The 18,345-nt window shown below is 39.4% G+C and overlaps 1 pseudogene and 1 gene segment (V, D, J or C); both read left to right on the forward strand.

Moving 5' to 3' along the window:
• The first annotated feature begins 10,389 nt into the window (after positions 1 to 10,389).
• LOC101153307 (immunoglobulin kappa variable 2-29-like) lies at positions 10,390 to 11,231 on the forward strand. The segment is given in 2 exon segments: positions 10,390 to 10,444; positions 10,822 to 11,231. Coding segments are annotated over 2 exon segments (459 nt in total).
• Positions 11,232 to 14,468: 3,237 nt separating this feature from the next.
• Positions 14,469 to 15,645, forward strand: LOC129531715 (immunoglobulin kappa variable 2-28-like; annotated as a pseudogene).
• The last annotated feature ends 2,700 nt before the right edge of the window (positions 15,646 to 18,345 follow it).

An 18,345-nucleotide genomic window follows, 5' to 3' on the forward strand; every position in this document is an offset into this window, starting at 1 on the left:
CCACTTATACCTCTTCTATTCACTTTGACTCGTTTTCTTTTCTTTATCTCTTTCATCCTTTCTTTAAAATAAAGATCACGGTCTCACTATGTTGATGGCCAGGCTGGTTGGAAACTCCTGGTCTCAAGTAGTCTTCCCAAATTATTGGGATTACAGACATGAACCACCGAGCCTAGCCTGACTCATGTATTCTACCAATAAGCTAAGTACATAAACTCGTGTCTTCCCACTTGACAGAACCATGAAATCAATCATTCCTGTCTTCCTTTCATTTATTTGTATTGTTTCTTAATAATACTGACAGCCAAATTCATTCTTTCCTCAAACCACTTTCATTCATTATATGACTTCCTAAAACACCTGAAGAAAGGTTATTATTGATCATTTCTTCAATATATATCCATTGATATCTGAAAGCCTACATGAGAGCCATTGGAATTTATGGTTGATTCACAAATAATTTTTTGCAGTATTGTGATCTCTGTGTTTTTAAATTAGTTTTTAGTACCAGGTCTTCCTACTCCATAGCCTGACCACTCTCTCTGAGCAGTAATCAATGCTGCATTGTACCCTCAGGATTGGAAGCCATGAGAAAAATCTTCCTCAAATCCTACCAAGATGATTTCCATTCAAGTGATAAGTGGATACATTTCTAGCATGTCTGTCTGAGGCTACATCTGAGGGAAAAGGCCTAATACTTGCAATCCACTGGTTGGTTTTCCTGCTTTCCTCATTTAAATTTCTTTGGTTTTCTTGAATTTTTGCCCACAAACATCTCATTTGCTTCATAATCTTCTGTAAAAGAACTATGAATGTGAACATCAGAGAAGCAAATCATTTTAGGTTTCAGACCCCCAGTGATAAAGAAATCAAGGGATGAGATATGAAAGAGATTTGGGAAGATCTTGGACTGTATAACCACAACGTGTAACGCAACAAGTTTAATAGGAAAATCATAGGCAGGGCTAATTTACAGATAATGTGGCACCTTGCAACAGAATTGGAATCTACTGACACCGTGCCTTGCTAATTCTAGCGTGTTTTATTCTATTATTTCCAGTGTTGGTAAATAGGTTTCTTATAGAAAAGACTTTTTAACTTGTAGTTTGGATAGCCAGAAACTCTTCTGATATTGAGCTCTTTACAGTGCCTTGAACACTGCATTAAGTAGTGAAATTGTTACAATGATTATTAACTTCATCACACCCTCAGTGACATGCAAGCTCCAGGAAGGAAAGTACACTCACATTATATTTATTATTTTATCATTCATACCTAGGCACTACACGACATCCGGTACAGAACAGATTACTCGTCATGCTCTTCATCTTCCCCTAATCTCTTTACCTGTGCCATCCTCCAGCTTTCAAAGTGCTCTCAGAGCCATCACTTACCCAGTGTTCCTTAGCTGCCCCTCACAGTGTGTGTGAGCCCCATGCTCCTGAGAGTTCCAGCACAGCAAATGAATCAGGCTCTTTTTCCACCTCTCCAAATATCTTCTTTGTCTCCCTGTGGGTTCCATACATTTGCTCATTAGGACTCAGGAATTGCCAGAGACTGGCTTTTCTGGCAATGGACACTAGATTCTTCAGAAGAATATTGGTTTTGAAGTCCTCCTGCTGTGACAGTTCCCAGCATGTGGGCAGCAGGTAGGAATTTTGGCTTCTTCCTAGGAAAGGCAGAGACAGGGCCTACAGAAGCTGGGGCTGCAGCCTGTGGTGATGGGGTCTACACATTAGTTCAGACAGAAGAGGCAGATGGGTTCTTTCTGGAAGGCTTGTGTGATGTCTGAGACCATTTTCCTGAAGGAAGGAAATTAGGAAAGGTATGATTCAAGCTTCTTCATCTTATGCCCTGAGAAACAAAGACCAAAGCAAAATTCGACTCAGGTTGTGACTCAATGATAAACTTCTGTCTAGAGTAGAATAGGCTTTATTTTGCATAAGACAAAAATAGAACCTGAGGCACAAAGAGAGCTCTCAGATCTGTAGGTAAAATTGTCAGATGCATGCATAACTCACAGGGCACTACATCCTACCCTTTTCTTTTGCATAGAAAAATGAACCTCAGAGAGGCCAGATATGGTGGCTCACACCTGTAATCCCAGCACTTTGGGATGCCAAGGCTGGTAGATCAGGTTGGAGACCAGCCCGGCCAATATGGGGAAACCCCATCTCTACTAAAAATACAAAAACCAGCCAGGAGCAGTGGCACATGCCTGTAATCCCAGTCACTCAGGGGACTGGGCAGAAGAATCGCTTGAACCCTGAGGTTGCAGTCAACTGAGATTGAGCCACTGCTCTTCAGCCTGGGCAATAAAACAATACCTGTCACAAAAAGAAAGAAAAAGAAGGAAGGAAGGAAGGAGAAAAGAAAAGAAAGAAAAGAAGAAAAGAAACCTCAATTTTGTTGAGTTTTGACTTTACTCCAAAAAGCTTGAGGTTTAAGAGTATGAAATTAGGACCAATTTATACCATTAGACGATGGGTCCTGAATACTCTGAAAACCATTCTTAATGCTCATTGTGATTGGATTATGAAAGATCGATTTAGTACAAAAGAAAAAAAAAGTGATTGGTTTAGGAAACTGTATTTCACTGAGATTTTACTCTCATTATTTCATTTTGATGTCATAATTTTCTCCTTTAAAGTATTTCGAAAAATCTCAATCACAAGCCACCACTGCAAAATAATTTCTAAATAAATAAGCAATATTTATTTACTGAACATTTGGTGAAATTTCATCACATCAGATTTCACCCAAAATTTGATCAGATTTCACCCCAAAATGCTAAAGAGGCATTTAGTATACTCTAAAACACAATATTACCCTCAAATTATTCAACATATTACCTAAGTTATATATTATAGAATATTTTGTCTTGTGCATATATTTATGTGTCACCTTCAGAATTGAAGGTAATACATTTATACACAACATATGGAATAAAATATTCTCCATAAAATTTAGGATATACAACAAGTATAAAATTGCAAGATATCTGAAAACTATTTTCTGAGTTCTTAGAATACATAGGAACAACTAGTGAATACATAAATGATACAAGTAAAATTAATCTTCACTGCAGTTCACAAGTATGTAGGAAGACAGGATAACAAAATAAGAGTAAAAACATTTTTACTAATTAAGCAAATGACATCATTTCATAGAAACAAGCTCAGTTTGTTGAAAAATTCAATGTAGGGCAGTCTGTTTTGGATTGGAAAACTAGCAGGAACTCCTCCTCCGTTAGCTGTGTTCTCACCCTAGAAATATGCTTATGGTCTCACTGATACTTGCTGTAGAAGTAATAATATAAAGTCTGATCAGGGATCAGGGCCTCGCCACATGGTGGCAGTAGCTTTCAGACATCTTCACAGCCAGTTCCAAAGCCACTCTGTGTGTCCCAGAGAAGAATGAGCTTGGCTCCTTGTACCTCTTTATCTTGAATCTCTGAAAAATCACACTCATTTTGAAAAGGCTGTACATTTCTTGGAGTTTAGGATAGCCATTAGGGTTCTTGATTAGGTTTCACCAGAAGAGAGGAAATGATTGATTCAACACCTTGGCTAATCTCCATAAACACACTTTAAACTTCCTCTCATCAAGAACCACTGAGTTTAAAACAAATGAACCCTCAAATACCAAATTTGTGGATAATTTTTGGAGTACTTGAATATTTTACTCATCAAAAGATGGGAAAGAGGATACCATCAATTTATGATTTTAATAAATGTCTTCAAAAGTCTGGAATTTTTTTCTCCTTTTTCTTTTTTTTTCTTATGTTTTTGGAAGTGTTTTGCCTGAAGTTGGCTTTAATTCTAATAATCACTGAGCTAGACTGGAAATGCGCTTTGCTGTTGCTTTTAAGACTTGATCTCTGGTTTTAATGTATTAATGTATTACTGTCAATTCATATATTATATATATATTTTCTGGCTCTGTAGCCCAGGCTGGAGTGTGGTGGTGGAATCACAGCTCACTGCAGCCTTAAACTGCTGGGCTCAAGTGATCGTTTTGCCTCATTTTCTCAAAGAGCTGAAATTACCGACATGAGCAACTGCACCCGGCCTATTAATTTATGTTTTTAATAAAAGCATAAGAATTATCCTTACTATAAATTAAGAAATAGAATATCTTTAAGAAAATATTTTTAAGGAAATATAATATCTTTAAGGAAAAACGAAATCTCCAGTAGCTATAGACTCCTATGAAAACCACTGTTACAATAGCAATTTTGTGTATATCTATATAACACATACATATATAAATATATATAATATATACATGAATTTTTTCACATTTTCCAGTCATTGAATAATAAAAATTATAATTTATATTAATAAAAAGTGAAATAAGTAAAATTTGCTGTTTAGTGAAAACTTTGCTTAGCAACTAAATGAAGCTGCAGAAAATGTGACTTGGATAATAGATGTAAAAAAATGTCACAGATGGACAATTAGAGGTAAACTAGGAGAGTAGTAGTGACATATGGAGGATGAGAGTATCACGTAAGTCCTTTATAAACAGCATCATGTGTGATTGACTGTAGCACAAAGGGGAACTAAGTAGAGAAGATGAGGAGAGTACATATTCAAGGATATAATGTTTGATTTGATAGTTTTTTCAGAGTAAACAAATACATTATTGAATTCAGGAAGCCAAACAATCCCCATTTTGGATGTGTAAAACATAAATTTACTTTGTTTTGAATGTGCAAAACAATATATTTTGGCTGATTTTTAGTATTTCTCTGTCTTTGGTGGCTGATTCATTATGATATTTTAAGTTTGAAACCACCACCAAAGATGAAGAATCTCTTAAAAGCAGCCAAAATAAACTGTTTCCTTGGAGGGAACACTTAATAGAATGACAACAGACTGCTCCACAATCATAAATCATAAATGTAAGTATAAGAATGTGGACTAATATTTGTAAAGTGTCAAAAAATGTAACTGCAACCTTGTAAATGCAACCTTGACCTCCTGGGTTCAAACGATTCTCCTGCCTCAGCCTCCTAAGTAGCTGGGACTACAGGCACCCACCACCAAGACCGGCTAATTTTTGTATTTTTAGTAGAGACGGGATTTCACCATGTTGGCCAGGCTGGTCTCAAACTCCTGGCCTCAAGTGATGCACCTGTCTCGGCCTCCCAAAGTGCTGGGATTACAGGCATGAGCCACTGCTCCCAGCCACCAACAGCCTTTTAAAATCACAAGGCACAGCTTCCTTTACTGGAGCATGCTGCTTAAACTCTTGATGAATCAAAATAAATCTTTCAAGATTTTCTGTTTTTTTACATGGTCATGAAATTTATGTTGGTGTGTATTTTCAAAATTGCACGTTTCCTTCATATTTGATCATTTCCTTAGTTCACAAGCATGGGCATAATCACTTTTTGTGGTTATGTAGCTATCACTACATTGTTCTCTGGGAACAGAGTTTGTAAACTACATTGCTGAGGCAAGCCTGATTTTTATCTCTGAAAAAAAAAACCTCCCTTAGATTTTGGTTTTTTATTGGATCCTGATTTTTTAACATGTAAAAATCACCTGTGTGTTTGCTACCTAATTTTGCCTAGATTTCCGAGTCTGTTAAATTTGCACTCATGACTATATAACAGAGGCATAAATATTTTAAATTATGTTTCTCTTTATCACCCCTGTTCTAATGCCTAGTATATAGGGAAATATTTCCTTATTGGGTTTGACTTTCAATCCTGATTTTCTGTCTGTTTCACTCTTTCTTTTCTTTATTTAATCTCATATAACTCTACTTCGTGAACTGAGACTGTTCTTCCAACTTTTATATTTCTTATTTGCTCATTGGCAGGGCCAGTTCTGGTTGCTATGGTCCCGCCCCTTAGTTGCTTTTTTAAACAAGTACATTTAGATTTTTATTTTCTCATGTATCAGCAGTGTTGATAGATTACCTTTTCACTCATTACATCTGAGTGAAATGAGTATGAATAAATATGTTCGTTCCGTTTTCATCCAGGTCCTGATATTTTTTCTTCATTCTATTGATTACGTAAAATATTTTGTAGAAATTTTCTTTGAAAATTGGCAGGCTATTTTATTTGGTTTTTTTTCTCTCTAATCTTTTAAAAATCAAGCAATTACATTTGTTTATTTCAATTAATAATACTCAACAATGATAATCTGTTAATTATAATGTCTTGATCATGACGCAGTTTCATCTTTGGCTATTTGTTGTTTATTTATTCGAAACTCAGTCATTCGTTTGGTGATTAGTAGCAATGTGATAAGCTCCTGTGACTCTAACTGACAAAATGCAAGTTGGGGCAATAACTTATATCTCATTTGAGGTTATCCACAATCGCACATTCCTATCTCCTAATGTAGTTTATTTCTTTTATATGTATGTATCAAATAACATTTTGTAATTTATTTCTTTAAAGCTACAAAAATATATTAATGCAAACTAATTTATTAGTCTTTTTCATGCTTAGTGCTTTGCATATTCTCTTTAAGAAATCTTTCCTACATGCATATTCATGAAATATCTTTTTATACTATTTTCTAAAAACTTTATTCTTTTGCCTTTCACATTTCAGTTTCTAATTTACAGTTGATATTTGTATCAGTGTAGAAGTAAAATGAAGAGGTTAAGATTCATTTTGATGTAATATGGATATCTAATTGATCCAATATAATTCAGTTATTAGAATTTTTTTCTACTACATCACTGCTATGGCCTGAATGTCTGCGTCACCTCCAAAGTTCCTGTTAAAACTGAATCTCAAGGCAACAGTATTAGAAAGTAGACCCTTTGGGAGGTGATTAGGTCATGAGGGCTCAGCACTGGTGAATGAGATTCCTGCCTAATAAGGTGGCTTTACACAGACTTGCCACTTTTGCCTTTCCACCTCCAACATGGGACAACGCAGCCACAGGGTGCAATCTTGGAAGCAGGAGCAGTCCTCACCAGACACCGAGATTGCCAGCATCTTGACCTTGGAATTCACAGCCTTTATAACCATGAAAAAAATAAATTTATGTTGTTTGTTAATTATCCAATCTAAAGTGGGTTTTTTTTGTACAAATGGTTTGAGACAATTGCTGTAGCACTTTTATTGTAAATTGAGTGACTATATATACATGCAGATCTGGTTTTAGATTCTCTGACTCATTGCACAGGGTTATCTGTCTCAGCCTTCACCCATACCATACTGTTTTCATTCCTGTTGCTTAATATAAGCTTCAATATTGGGAAGTGTTAATCTTCCAATCCTTTTCTTATTATGTAAGATTACCATGGTTGTTTTTGTTTGTTTGTTTGTTTTTCTGCCTCTTTGAATATCCATCTAAGTTAGAAACAGCTTTTAAATTTCAACAAAATTCACAGGGATTTTGATTGTCACAGTATTCAATTAATTTGGAGAGAGTTATTATATTGACAATATTAAGTTTCCTAATACAAGAACATGGTAAAACCTTTCGCTTATTGAGTCTCCTTGATTCTCTCTCAGTAACCTTTTGTACATTTGCACATACTCTTTATAACTTTTTATTTTACCATAATATCAAACAGTGACAAGTTGGAAAAACACTGTAAGAAATATAAATTTGACCCAGATTCATCTACTATCAATAGTTGACTTTCTACTTCCATATTCCTTCTGTAAGTTGGTATTCTGGGTACTATTAATGCACACGAAACAAACTCCCCACCAACTTAATAACACATGAAAACTGCAATCAACTGCCTATCATCTCTATGGTTCTGGATGTTGCCTGGGCTCCACAAGGTTCCTGCCAGGCTTTCCTAAGCATGCAGTCAGTGAGTGGCTAGGGTAGGCGTCGTCTCAAAGCTGGATGACATTAGACGTAAGGTTCTCAGCTGGAGTTGTTTGCCAATTCATGTGGCTGCTTGGTTTACTTGAAACTTCCAGAGGAGGAGCAGGCAGAAGTTATGCAGCCTCGATGACCTCTTATAGCCTCAGAAGACAAACAGCATTGCTTCTACACAGTGGCATGCCTACCAAAATTCAACAGAAGGAAGTATAAGGCAGTAGGTTCAGTGGGAGGAGAGTCAAGATCACCCTGTTAGAAAAAAATGTAGGATAGGAGATCTTGTCACAGCCTTGTTGGAGAATACAACAGGCATCAGTCCACCCTGTGACCAAAGCAATTCACATTCCTCCCACATGCTAAACACTCTAATTCTTACCTCAACATGCCCAAGTATTATTCCATGATAGTGTTACCGCATCATCAAAATGATGTCCTAGGGGAGTGATATCAGCAAGATGACTGACTAGGAGACACCAGCCTTCGCCTGCCTACCCCAAAAAATACAAACACAAAAACAAAAGCAAGACCAACAATGGGACAGCTATCCAAGACGGAAAATAGCCCTTGGAGTGTTCAAGAGCCCAGTTAAGAATGTGCAGGAACACAATTAGAAAAAACGGCCAGAATAACCATACAGAAAGCATCACCGGAAGACGGCATGCCTGAGAGTCCTGAGACCTCTAAAATGAAACAAGCAGGAGGCAATTGTTATCAGCCAAGAGGCAGGGCCACTGCACTCCCCATGGCCTGCTCTGTGGAGGACCCTGCAGCCTTTGCAGCTAATGACCTAGGTAAACCCCCAGGCAGCCCCGACCCTACAACATTCCCAGTGGATGCCCATTAGGATTCATTGTTGAGGATTACAGCAGCCTGCTCCAGAGGACACTGGTGCTTTTGGCATTAAGGTAACCTGCAGCTATAATCATATCACCCCAGAGAGGAAGATGCTGTGAAACCCTCCTCCCACACTCTCTCAAGAAGCAGCCCCTGCTGTGCTGCCTAGGATGGGGCTTCATTGCCCTAAACCCAGGCTCCAGGGCCTCATCCACGGCTGGCAACTCAGACACCGAGCCAGCTCCATGTGGACCAGCCCAGACCCATGCCCAGATTTGCTGACACTCCAACTGCACTGTCACTCCAAGTGCACCAGCAGCCTAACCCTGTGGCTGCTGTGGAAATTGCCTAAGACATAAAACAATATACAGCCACACAGTGGAGTGAAATGCAGAGAAAAACCACACAGAAATGATCACTGGGAGATGGCATACTTGAGAGTGCTGAGAAATAACGGCGAATACATCAAGAGTAATAAAAGACGTTGGTCTATAAGATCAAGACAAAAATCACTGAAAAAATAATGAAACTTATTCAGGATAAATGCCATGCATTATCCTAAATGCTGGTGTAACCATTCAGGATAAACTACAACTATACATATTATATAACTATACATATTATATAATTATTATATTATATAACAGATAGTGTAACCATTCAGGATAAACTACGACTATACATATTATAGTTAAAACGCTGAACCAGACAAAGAGAAAATCTCAATTGTATCAAGAAAAAACGGGCTCATTTTACCAGAAAAACAATAATAGAATAATTGGCTAACTGTTCACAAGACTGATAGAGGCTAGAAGACAGCGGGATTACATATTTAAATGCCGGGTTCGGGGGACTCAGCAAAGGGTTCAATATCCAGTTAAAACATGTTTCAAAAATAAAGGTAAAGTAAAAACATTTCTTTATTAAAAAATGAAGACAAATGATTACTTGCAGAGATGTGCTCTATAAAACATTCAAGAGGAAATTCTTCAAAATCACAGGAAATCACAGCAGATCGTAGCTTGAATGCACAGCGAGAAAAGAAGACTTCAAAAATAATAAAGAAACAAGAAAGAAGCAAGAGACAGCCAAACAAAAGTGTTCACTTCTATTTATATGAGATTGTAGCACAGGGAAAACCAAATTATTATAATGAATATCTGAATACCAGTTACCTTGATTGGGATGGGGGAGCAGTTGTTGCCTGGGAAGGTGCACAAGGGATGAATCTGGAGAATTTGAAATATTCTAGAGATTCATCTGGATGGTGAACATACGTAAAACTTAGTTGCATATTTAACATTTCCAGCCTTTGTGATTGTTTTATATCAATTAAAAAGTGTAAGAAGCCAATCCTGCACCCTGAATCCAATATGAATTAAAAAATAAGAATCATCGTATGTTTACGGAATCTTAACCTTGCTAAGGAGAAGTGAGAAATGCACCTGGGAAATTCTAAGAAACAAGAAATCTAAGAGAGAAGACAAAGAGAAAAGGGAATTTATCCTACTCATGCAGCACAGATTTTATCTCTACTGGTTTCTCTCTAAACAGAGACAATATTTAAGTCATTTTGCCCTCAAGAGAGGCTCCCAGCATCCCCTTGGCTCTTTCCACCCCACTGCACCCACAAGGGGATTTGCATATTGTCCCCTAGGGAGGACCCTCCCTTGTGAGTCTGAGATAAAAGCTCAGCTCTAACCTTGCCTTGACTGATCAGGACTCCTCAGGGCACCTTCTCACAATGAGGCTCCCTGCTCAGCTCCTGGGGCTGCTAATGCTCTGGGTCCCTGGTAAGGACAGCAGGGAGATGAGGGAGGACAATGGGGTGTGAGGGTGAGCTCTGGGGGCCCAATGCCTCCCATGTGTGTTCACTCCACATGTTAGATGTGCAGGTCTTGTTCTGCAGCATGAGGCATATGATGTACTGATCTCTGAGAGGGAGGAAGATTTTAGAAGGAAGGATATGTGCCCTGAAGAAACGCAAGTCTTAGAAAGAGGATGATGGTATGGGAGACCACTTTGTGCCTTGCATCTGTGGAGTTCTTTTTGAAATTGGATATTCTTGAAATTGCAAAGAAATTATACAGGCTGAAATAATAAATGGAAAATTATGAACATGATGCACAATATTTGTACATAACTTTGCCCTTTTCTGTCATCATTCCAGGATCTAGTGGGGACATTCTGTTGACCCAGACTCCACTGTCCCTCTCCATCACCCCTGGAGAGCTGGCCTCCATCTCCTGCAGGTCTAGTCGGAGCCTCCTGCATAGTAATGGAAACACCTATTTACATTGATAGCTGCAGAAGCCAGGCCAGCTTTCACGGTGTCTAATCTACAAGGTTTCCAACCAGTTTTCTGGGGTCCCAGACAGGTTCAGTGGCAGTGGGTCAGGCATTGATTTCACACTGAAAATCAGCCCGGTGGAGGCTGAGGATGTTGGGGTTTATTACTGCATGCAAGCTACACACTGGTCCCCCACAGTGCTACATCCTGGAACAGAAACCTCTCTGCTGGGATTGTCCAGCTGCCCACATGTGCTGCTTGTCTGGCGAGCAGCTCAGCAGGGTCTCTGAGTCTGCAAAAGGGGAGGCTGTTGGAGAACTTAGGGGCAGGTTTGCTGTTGAGGACTCTGGGCCATGAATCCTCAGCTGTACCTCAAGCACTACCTGTTTATTTACTTCGTTATGTTTTCAAGACAGGGTCTAACTCTGTTACCCAGCATGAAGTGCAGCGGTGTAATTATGGCTCATTGCAACCTTGAAATCCCAAGCTCAAGTGATTTTCCTACCTCAGCCTACGGACTAGCTGGAATCACAGGGGGCATGCCATCAAGCCTGATTAATTTTTGTATATATTTTTGGTAGTCATGGGGTTTCACCATGTTGCCCAGGCTGCTCTTGAAATCCTGGGCTCAAGTCATCCACCCAATTCGGCCTCCCAAAGTGCTGAGATTAGAGGCATGAGTCATCGGGCCCAATTCCTGCTCTTGCCGATGTACCTGTCACCTGACACAGCCTTGACAGTCATAAATAACAGGGGTATGAGGAGGTTCTAGGGCCCTGTGAGTTAAAAATCAGGATGAAAGGGAAAGGAGAATGGAAGCTCATCTTCATCCTCCCTCCTTGCCTACAGTTGTTTATTAAATTTATTCAGCAAAACAGCCAGACAATTCACCATTTCTGGCAAGACACACTGAATACATCTTAGGGTTTAACAGTTTGGGATAGATAGATAGATAGATAGATAGATAGATAGATAGATAGATAGATAGATATAGATATAAATATAGATATAGACATAGATATGGATAGATATAGATTTTTTTTGAGACAGAGTCTCCCTCTATCGCCCAGGCTGGAGTGCAGTGGAGCAATGATCACAGCTCACTGCAACCTCTGCTTCCCAGTTTCAAGCGATTCTCCTGCCTCGTCTCTCAAGTAGCTGAGATTACAGGCTCTCGCCAACATGCCCAGCTAATTTTTGTATTATTAGTAGAGACGGGGTTTCACCATGTTGGCCAGGCTGGTCTCCAACTCCTGACCTCAATTGATCCACTGGGCTTAGCCTACCAGAGTGCTGGCATTACAGCATGAGCCAGCACACCCGGCCATATTTTTAAGAAAATATTTGGTTATATTTAAAATTGGCATTTTCCTAGTTTTTTTTTTTTAACTTTCACTTCTTCTATTTAGCACTCATTGCCCACTCCGTAAGATAGTAGAGACAGCATTCTCCACTAGTTCTCCTCAGAGGGAGCTGGCTGAGGACAGTCAGTGAAATCTTGGTAGTGAGCATCAAATAGATTTTGTAATTTCATAGCAGATACAAGATACTAATACTGAAACTTTTTTTTAATTACAATTATCTCTCACTGATAGAAAAAGGGAGTTCTTGAAACTCCAAAAGCTGGTTTTAGAAATAAAAAGCAAATCCTGGAAGATGTAGTATACTAAAGATGTGGTATTTTCTGTGGATCACTGGGAAAATAAAGGATGATGGAAACTTTTTTATTTCCCAAAGTTCAGAATTCAAGATTGGACAGACTGCAGGAATAGGGGCCTGAGGGGATACAGGAGAGGTCGGCTATTGTTCAATTAAACTGCCCTTGGTTTATGGTGGGTGGGAGGTGGATGGTGGTGGTGATGGCAGTTGATGTGGACCCACAAAGGAGCCAAATATGTTTCTTGCGAAGAACCACAGAGTTGAAGGCACTGCTGCGTGGCTTCCTGGGTGGAGCCTGTGCCACTGGGAGTCTCACAGGAAAGTAATGTCGTGAGTAGGGCTTTAGGTCTGTAATCACCAAAGGGTTAGTGAAGTCCCTGTACAAGGAGACCTGAGTTCATGTCACTCAGTCTTAGTGAAATCACAGCAGCCAAGCAGAGCTTCTGAAACTTCTTCTGTCCTTAGAGGAGGTCTAGCAGAGACCACTGTCTGGGTCTGGGAGATGTCAGAAGCACTGACATGCTGAGCAGAAGGCCCAGCAAGACATAATCCAGCAGGTTTTGATAAATGACAATTTTGATATTAAGTTGTCATAAAAAACAATAAAAGGTTTTGAAATAAGTAAATGTATTATTTTTACACAATGTGGTCATTGCCTAAAAATAAATCTGATTTCCATATTCTAACAGTAATGGTATAGAAAAATGTATGATTTGCATATAGTCACTTAAAATAATGCTCCAAAAATATTTATGAATTATTCATGAGCATGTCTGTTACTGCCGTGAGGTGATATGATTAAAGTAATGTTCGTATCAAAAGGACAAAATATCTTTTATTCTGGTTAAAAAAATGAACCACATCAGAAATTATTGTCTATTCTAAGATGATGGATCCCATTGTGAATGAATTTAAAATTGTATTTCCAAGCTGAAATGTCAAAAAAAAGGAAATCATGAAATATAGCAAGTAATTTGTCACACGTACAAAGAATGACAAGTCTTTAGAGTAGTTTTCCACTCATGAGTGAGAACACACATCCAACCCAAAATCTACTGGTCTCACTCCCATAATCACCAGTGTGGAGACTAAAGGTAGTGCAATTTAAATTACTTCCTAACCAAAAAAAGCTTCAAAAACAAAGAAAGGATGCTTCATAGAAAATATCCTGCAAAACAAAGAACGACATGTCTGTAGAAGGTATTCACAAGCAGAGACTCACATCTAACCAAAATTCTAGGGATTTCACCATCACAAACACTACTTTGGAGCCTGGAGATGCTGCACATCCTCCTGTGAGCAGAACACTCACTGGACCCTGCACAGTGTGATGGCCCCAAACATAAAGCTCTCAAGGAAGCTCAGCCTCTCAGTGTGGAAGGAGAGGCTGCGGTGCCAGGGGATGTGTCCACAGAGAGTCGAGTCAGGTGGGCTCAGGCAGTTGCCTGGAGAGTCTTTGAGGAAGAGGACATGAGGCCTCAGTCACAGGTACATGCTCCTCTTCTGTGTGAACAGGGGCCAGGTCTCTCCAGGGCACCTTCCAGAGCCTCTTCCTTCCTAACTCCTTGGGGTGCTCAAGCCCTACAGACCCTCCAGTGTTGGCTGCCACATCCTCACTGGACCAGCCGCTAAGGTTTCCTGCTGTCCTCATGGCTGCAGGGATGCTCAGTCACGCTACTGGGAGGAGATCCTAGTGTGTCCTGTCCTCAGCTGCTACAGGCATACTTGACTTGAACTATGTTTGTTTTGCTCCATTGAACATTTTATGTCACACCGTTCACAGTAGAGACATACCCCATCCACCACTGACCCTTTCCACGCTGCTGCACCCACCAGGTGATTTGCATATTGCACCCTAGGGGAGAACCTTCCCTTGTGAGTCTGAGGTAAAAGCTCAGCTCTAACCTTGCCTCGACAGATCAGGACTCCTCAGTTCATCTCACAATGAGGCTCCCTGCTCAGCTCCTGGGGCGGCTGATGCTCTGGGTCCCTGGTAAAGATAGAAAAAATATGAGGTGGGAAAATGGGGTTGGAAGGTGAGTTCTGGGTGCTCCATAGCTTCCCATACTTATTTCAACCATGTGTTAGAGGCACATGGTCTATGCTCCAGGAAAGAGAATTCATAGTTTTGTCTTAAGAATGATCAGGATTCACCTCCAAGGAACAATGACCTCTGATTAAGGTCTTGAAAATAAAGAGTTCCCTGCTGGCTGGTAAATAATGGGTTCATTTTAGAAAGTCTACTTTTCATGATATAAATCAAAACTTGAAAATATATGTAACTGTAAATCAGTATCATAGGGAAATCATGAAAGCTGCTCATAATGTGTCTATACAACCTTGCACTTCTCTGTTATTATTTCAGGATCCAGTGGCGATACTGTGATGGCCCAGACTCCACTCTCCTGGCCTGTCACCTCTGGAGAGCCACCCTCATATCCTGTAGGTCTAGTCAGAGCCTCTTGTCCAGTGATGGATACACCTATTCGTATTGGTTCCGGCAGAAGCCAGGCCAGTCTCCACAGCTCCTGATCTATTTTGTTTCAAACCGGGCCTCTGGAGTCCGAGACAGGTTCAATGGCAGTGGGTCAGGCACTGATTTCACACTGAAAATCAGCCGGGTGGAGCTGAAGATGTTGGGGTTTATTACTGCATGCACGCTCTGCAGCTTCCTCCCACAGTGGTACAGCCCCATAGAGAAACCTCCCTTCTGGGGTGTCCCAGCTGCTCACATGCACTGCTTGTCTGGGGAGCAGCTCAGCAGGGTCTCTCAGTCTGCAGAAGAGGAGGCTGTTGGAGAATTCAGGACACAGTTTGCTGCTGAGGACTCTGGCCCATGAAAGCCTCAGCTGCACCTCAGTCCCACATGTTAAGGCTCCATCAGCTGCCACATGTAGCCACCTGCTCTGGCAACAGCCAGCTCTGATGAAGGAAGAGTGAATGAAAGCTCATCCTCACCCTCCTTGTCTGGCCCACATTTGTTGAGTCCATTTATTTGCAGAACAATCAGATCATGGATGCAGATTAGTGGTAACACAAGTGAAATACATGTTGCAAACAACTGGTCTGGGGATAGTTTTATACATGGTAACAGTTGTTCATGTTGAGAAATTGCTATCTTCCCACTTTCCAAACTTTCTCTCTCCTTTACCACTCACACAAACCTGCCCTCCCTAGTATTATGGTGGAGAAAGCATTCTGCATCAGAAATTTTCACGGGAGTATGGCTAAGAATAATTAGTTATAATGTTTGATTATTTTTTATGACTTACAGATTTTTAAAATCCAGGGGAAATATAAATCCTAATACCGAAATAGTTTGATTTACCTCAATTACCTTTTGCTGACTGAAAATGGAGTTCTCACAATTCCAAAAGTGGGATTTGAAAATAAACAAAATAACTCAGATGGAAAACATAAAGTTTATATAATGTATCACAGGAACAATGCAGAATTGCATGAGATTTTTATTTTCTTCTTAAATTCTTAGAATTTTAAAAGTATTTTACTGACATAGTACTTTAGAGAGGAAATATCTAGTACTATGTTGTCATAAGAAAATCATTCGAAGAATGAATAAATGCATTATTTTTACATGACCCTATTTTTTTCTGAAAATAAATCTGAATCGTCTATTTTAGTTGTAAATGCATAGAAAAATTATGCTCTTAATAGATTCCATTAACTCGTCATTTAGCATTAGGTATGTCTCCTAATGCTATCCCTCATCCCTCCCCCCACCCCACAACAGTCCCTGGAGTGTGATGTTCCCCACCCTGTGTCCATGTGTTCTCATTGTTCAATTCCCACCTATGAGTGAGAGCATGCGGTGTTTGGTTTTTTGTCCTTGCGATAGTTTGCTGAGAATGATGGTTTCCAGCTTCATCCATGTCCCTACAAAGGACATGAACTCTTCATTTTTTATGGCTGCATAGTATTCCATGGTGTATATGTGCCACATTTTCTTAATCCAGTCTATGGTTGTTGGACATTTGGGTTGGTTCCAAGTCTTTGCTATTGTGAATAGCACCACAATAAACATACGTGTCCATGTGTGTTAATGGGTGCAGCACACCAACATGGCACATGTATACATATGTAACAAACCTGCCCATTGTACACATGTACCCTAAAACTTAAAGTATAATAATAATAAAATTAAAAATAAATAAATAAATAAATATATTCTATTGACAATAATGTTCTAAATTTATATGCTTTCTTAATATGAGGGCTACGGTCTGATACATATCTGTATATATTTTGCCATGGAACTTTTAAACCTAACAAATGCTTTCCGTTAAAAAAGCAATAGTGCTTTCTTCACCATAATACTAGAGAGGGCAGTTTCGTGCGAGTGGTAAAGGAGCAAGTTTGGAAAGTGGGAAGACAGCAATTTCCCAATATGACCAAGTGTTACCATGTATAAAACTATCCCCAAACCAGTCGTTTCTAACATGTATTTCACTTGTGTTACCACTTGCCTGCTTCCGTGATCTGATTGTTCTGCCAAATAAATTTACATGAACCCGAGTAATGAGTGATGTCTGTTACATGTGAAAACACTGTGTAGAGACACAAAAGGCTCATTGAATCTGATGCAGGCTAACAGCTTAACTTATACTTGTGATGATTTATGTCAAGATAACGGATTCCATAGGAAGTGCAATTAAAATTCCAATGTGTCATTTCTGTTAGGTTTAAAAGTTGCATGGCAAAATGTATATAGATATTTAGTAGACCATAGCCCTCAAATTAAGAAACATAAGCACTTAATATGTTATTCAAAAATACTAATTAATGTATCTTTGAGCCTAAATGTTATTACAGAACACAGTAAAAGAAAATAAGATGTAAGTAGCAACAGCAGGAGATACAGCAATTCCGTTGTCACTTTAGCCCTCCTGTGATTGACAGCACCTAGTCACCTTGAGTTTCTGCTTTTCTGTGAGACAGAAGATAAAATCAAAACCCATTCAAGGCGGTTAGATATATTCTTAGGAAAAGCAAACAAATGTACATCCTACCTGATGCTGATATCCCAAAGGTCTATATTCTCAAGTCAAAATGGTGAAAAGTAAATGATTCCAAATCTGAAAGGAGAGAGACACAAGGAGAATCAGAGCATAATTAAATTTATTACAAAGAAACCTCAAAATATGGTGGACTAAATGTGACAAGGTTTCTGTGTCTGTGCCATGGCAGTGCAGAGGCAGGCACGTGGCCTTGGTGGTGTGGGTGGCTCTGCTCCATGAGGTCACTCAGGTGGACAGGAGGCACGACCACCCTGAGAGCACAGCCTTCCTCCTTCCTCACAGTCACTGCCCCCATGGTCATCCTCAACAGCATGAGGTGGAACTGAATGGAGAGAAAGCTGTTTTCTTCTAAGGATCAAAAATAAATACAGAAACAAATAAAACCTCTAGCTTTCCATCAGGGACAAATGTACTTTTGACTCAGTCACAGATTTGAGAAATTTTCCGTTGAGTGGGTCTGCTGATAAAGCCACGTTCATTGTTTGTTTGTTTTAATCTGAAAATGTGTTTACATGATTCTTGAAGATATTCTTTGACGAGAAACCTCCATATGTGGTAGCCTATTTGAAGTTGTCATTTACTATTTCATCATTGCTGCTAAAAAGTCATTTGTTAAAAAATCCGTGACTCTAACTGTTCTTGTTTGAAAGGAATATGTCTTTTTAAGATACTCAGATTCCTTTTAAGCATTTCATCTGGCCCTCCTTTT

The sequence above is a fragment of the Gorilla gorilla genome, chromosome 12 (genome assembly GCF_029281585.2).
Source record: "Gorilla gorilla gorilla isolate KB3781 chromosome 12, NHGRI_mGorGor1-v2.1_pri, whole genome shotgun sequence".
Taxonomy (NCBI): Eukaryota; Metazoa; Chordata; class Mammalia; order Primates; family Hominidae; genus Gorilla; species Gorilla gorilla.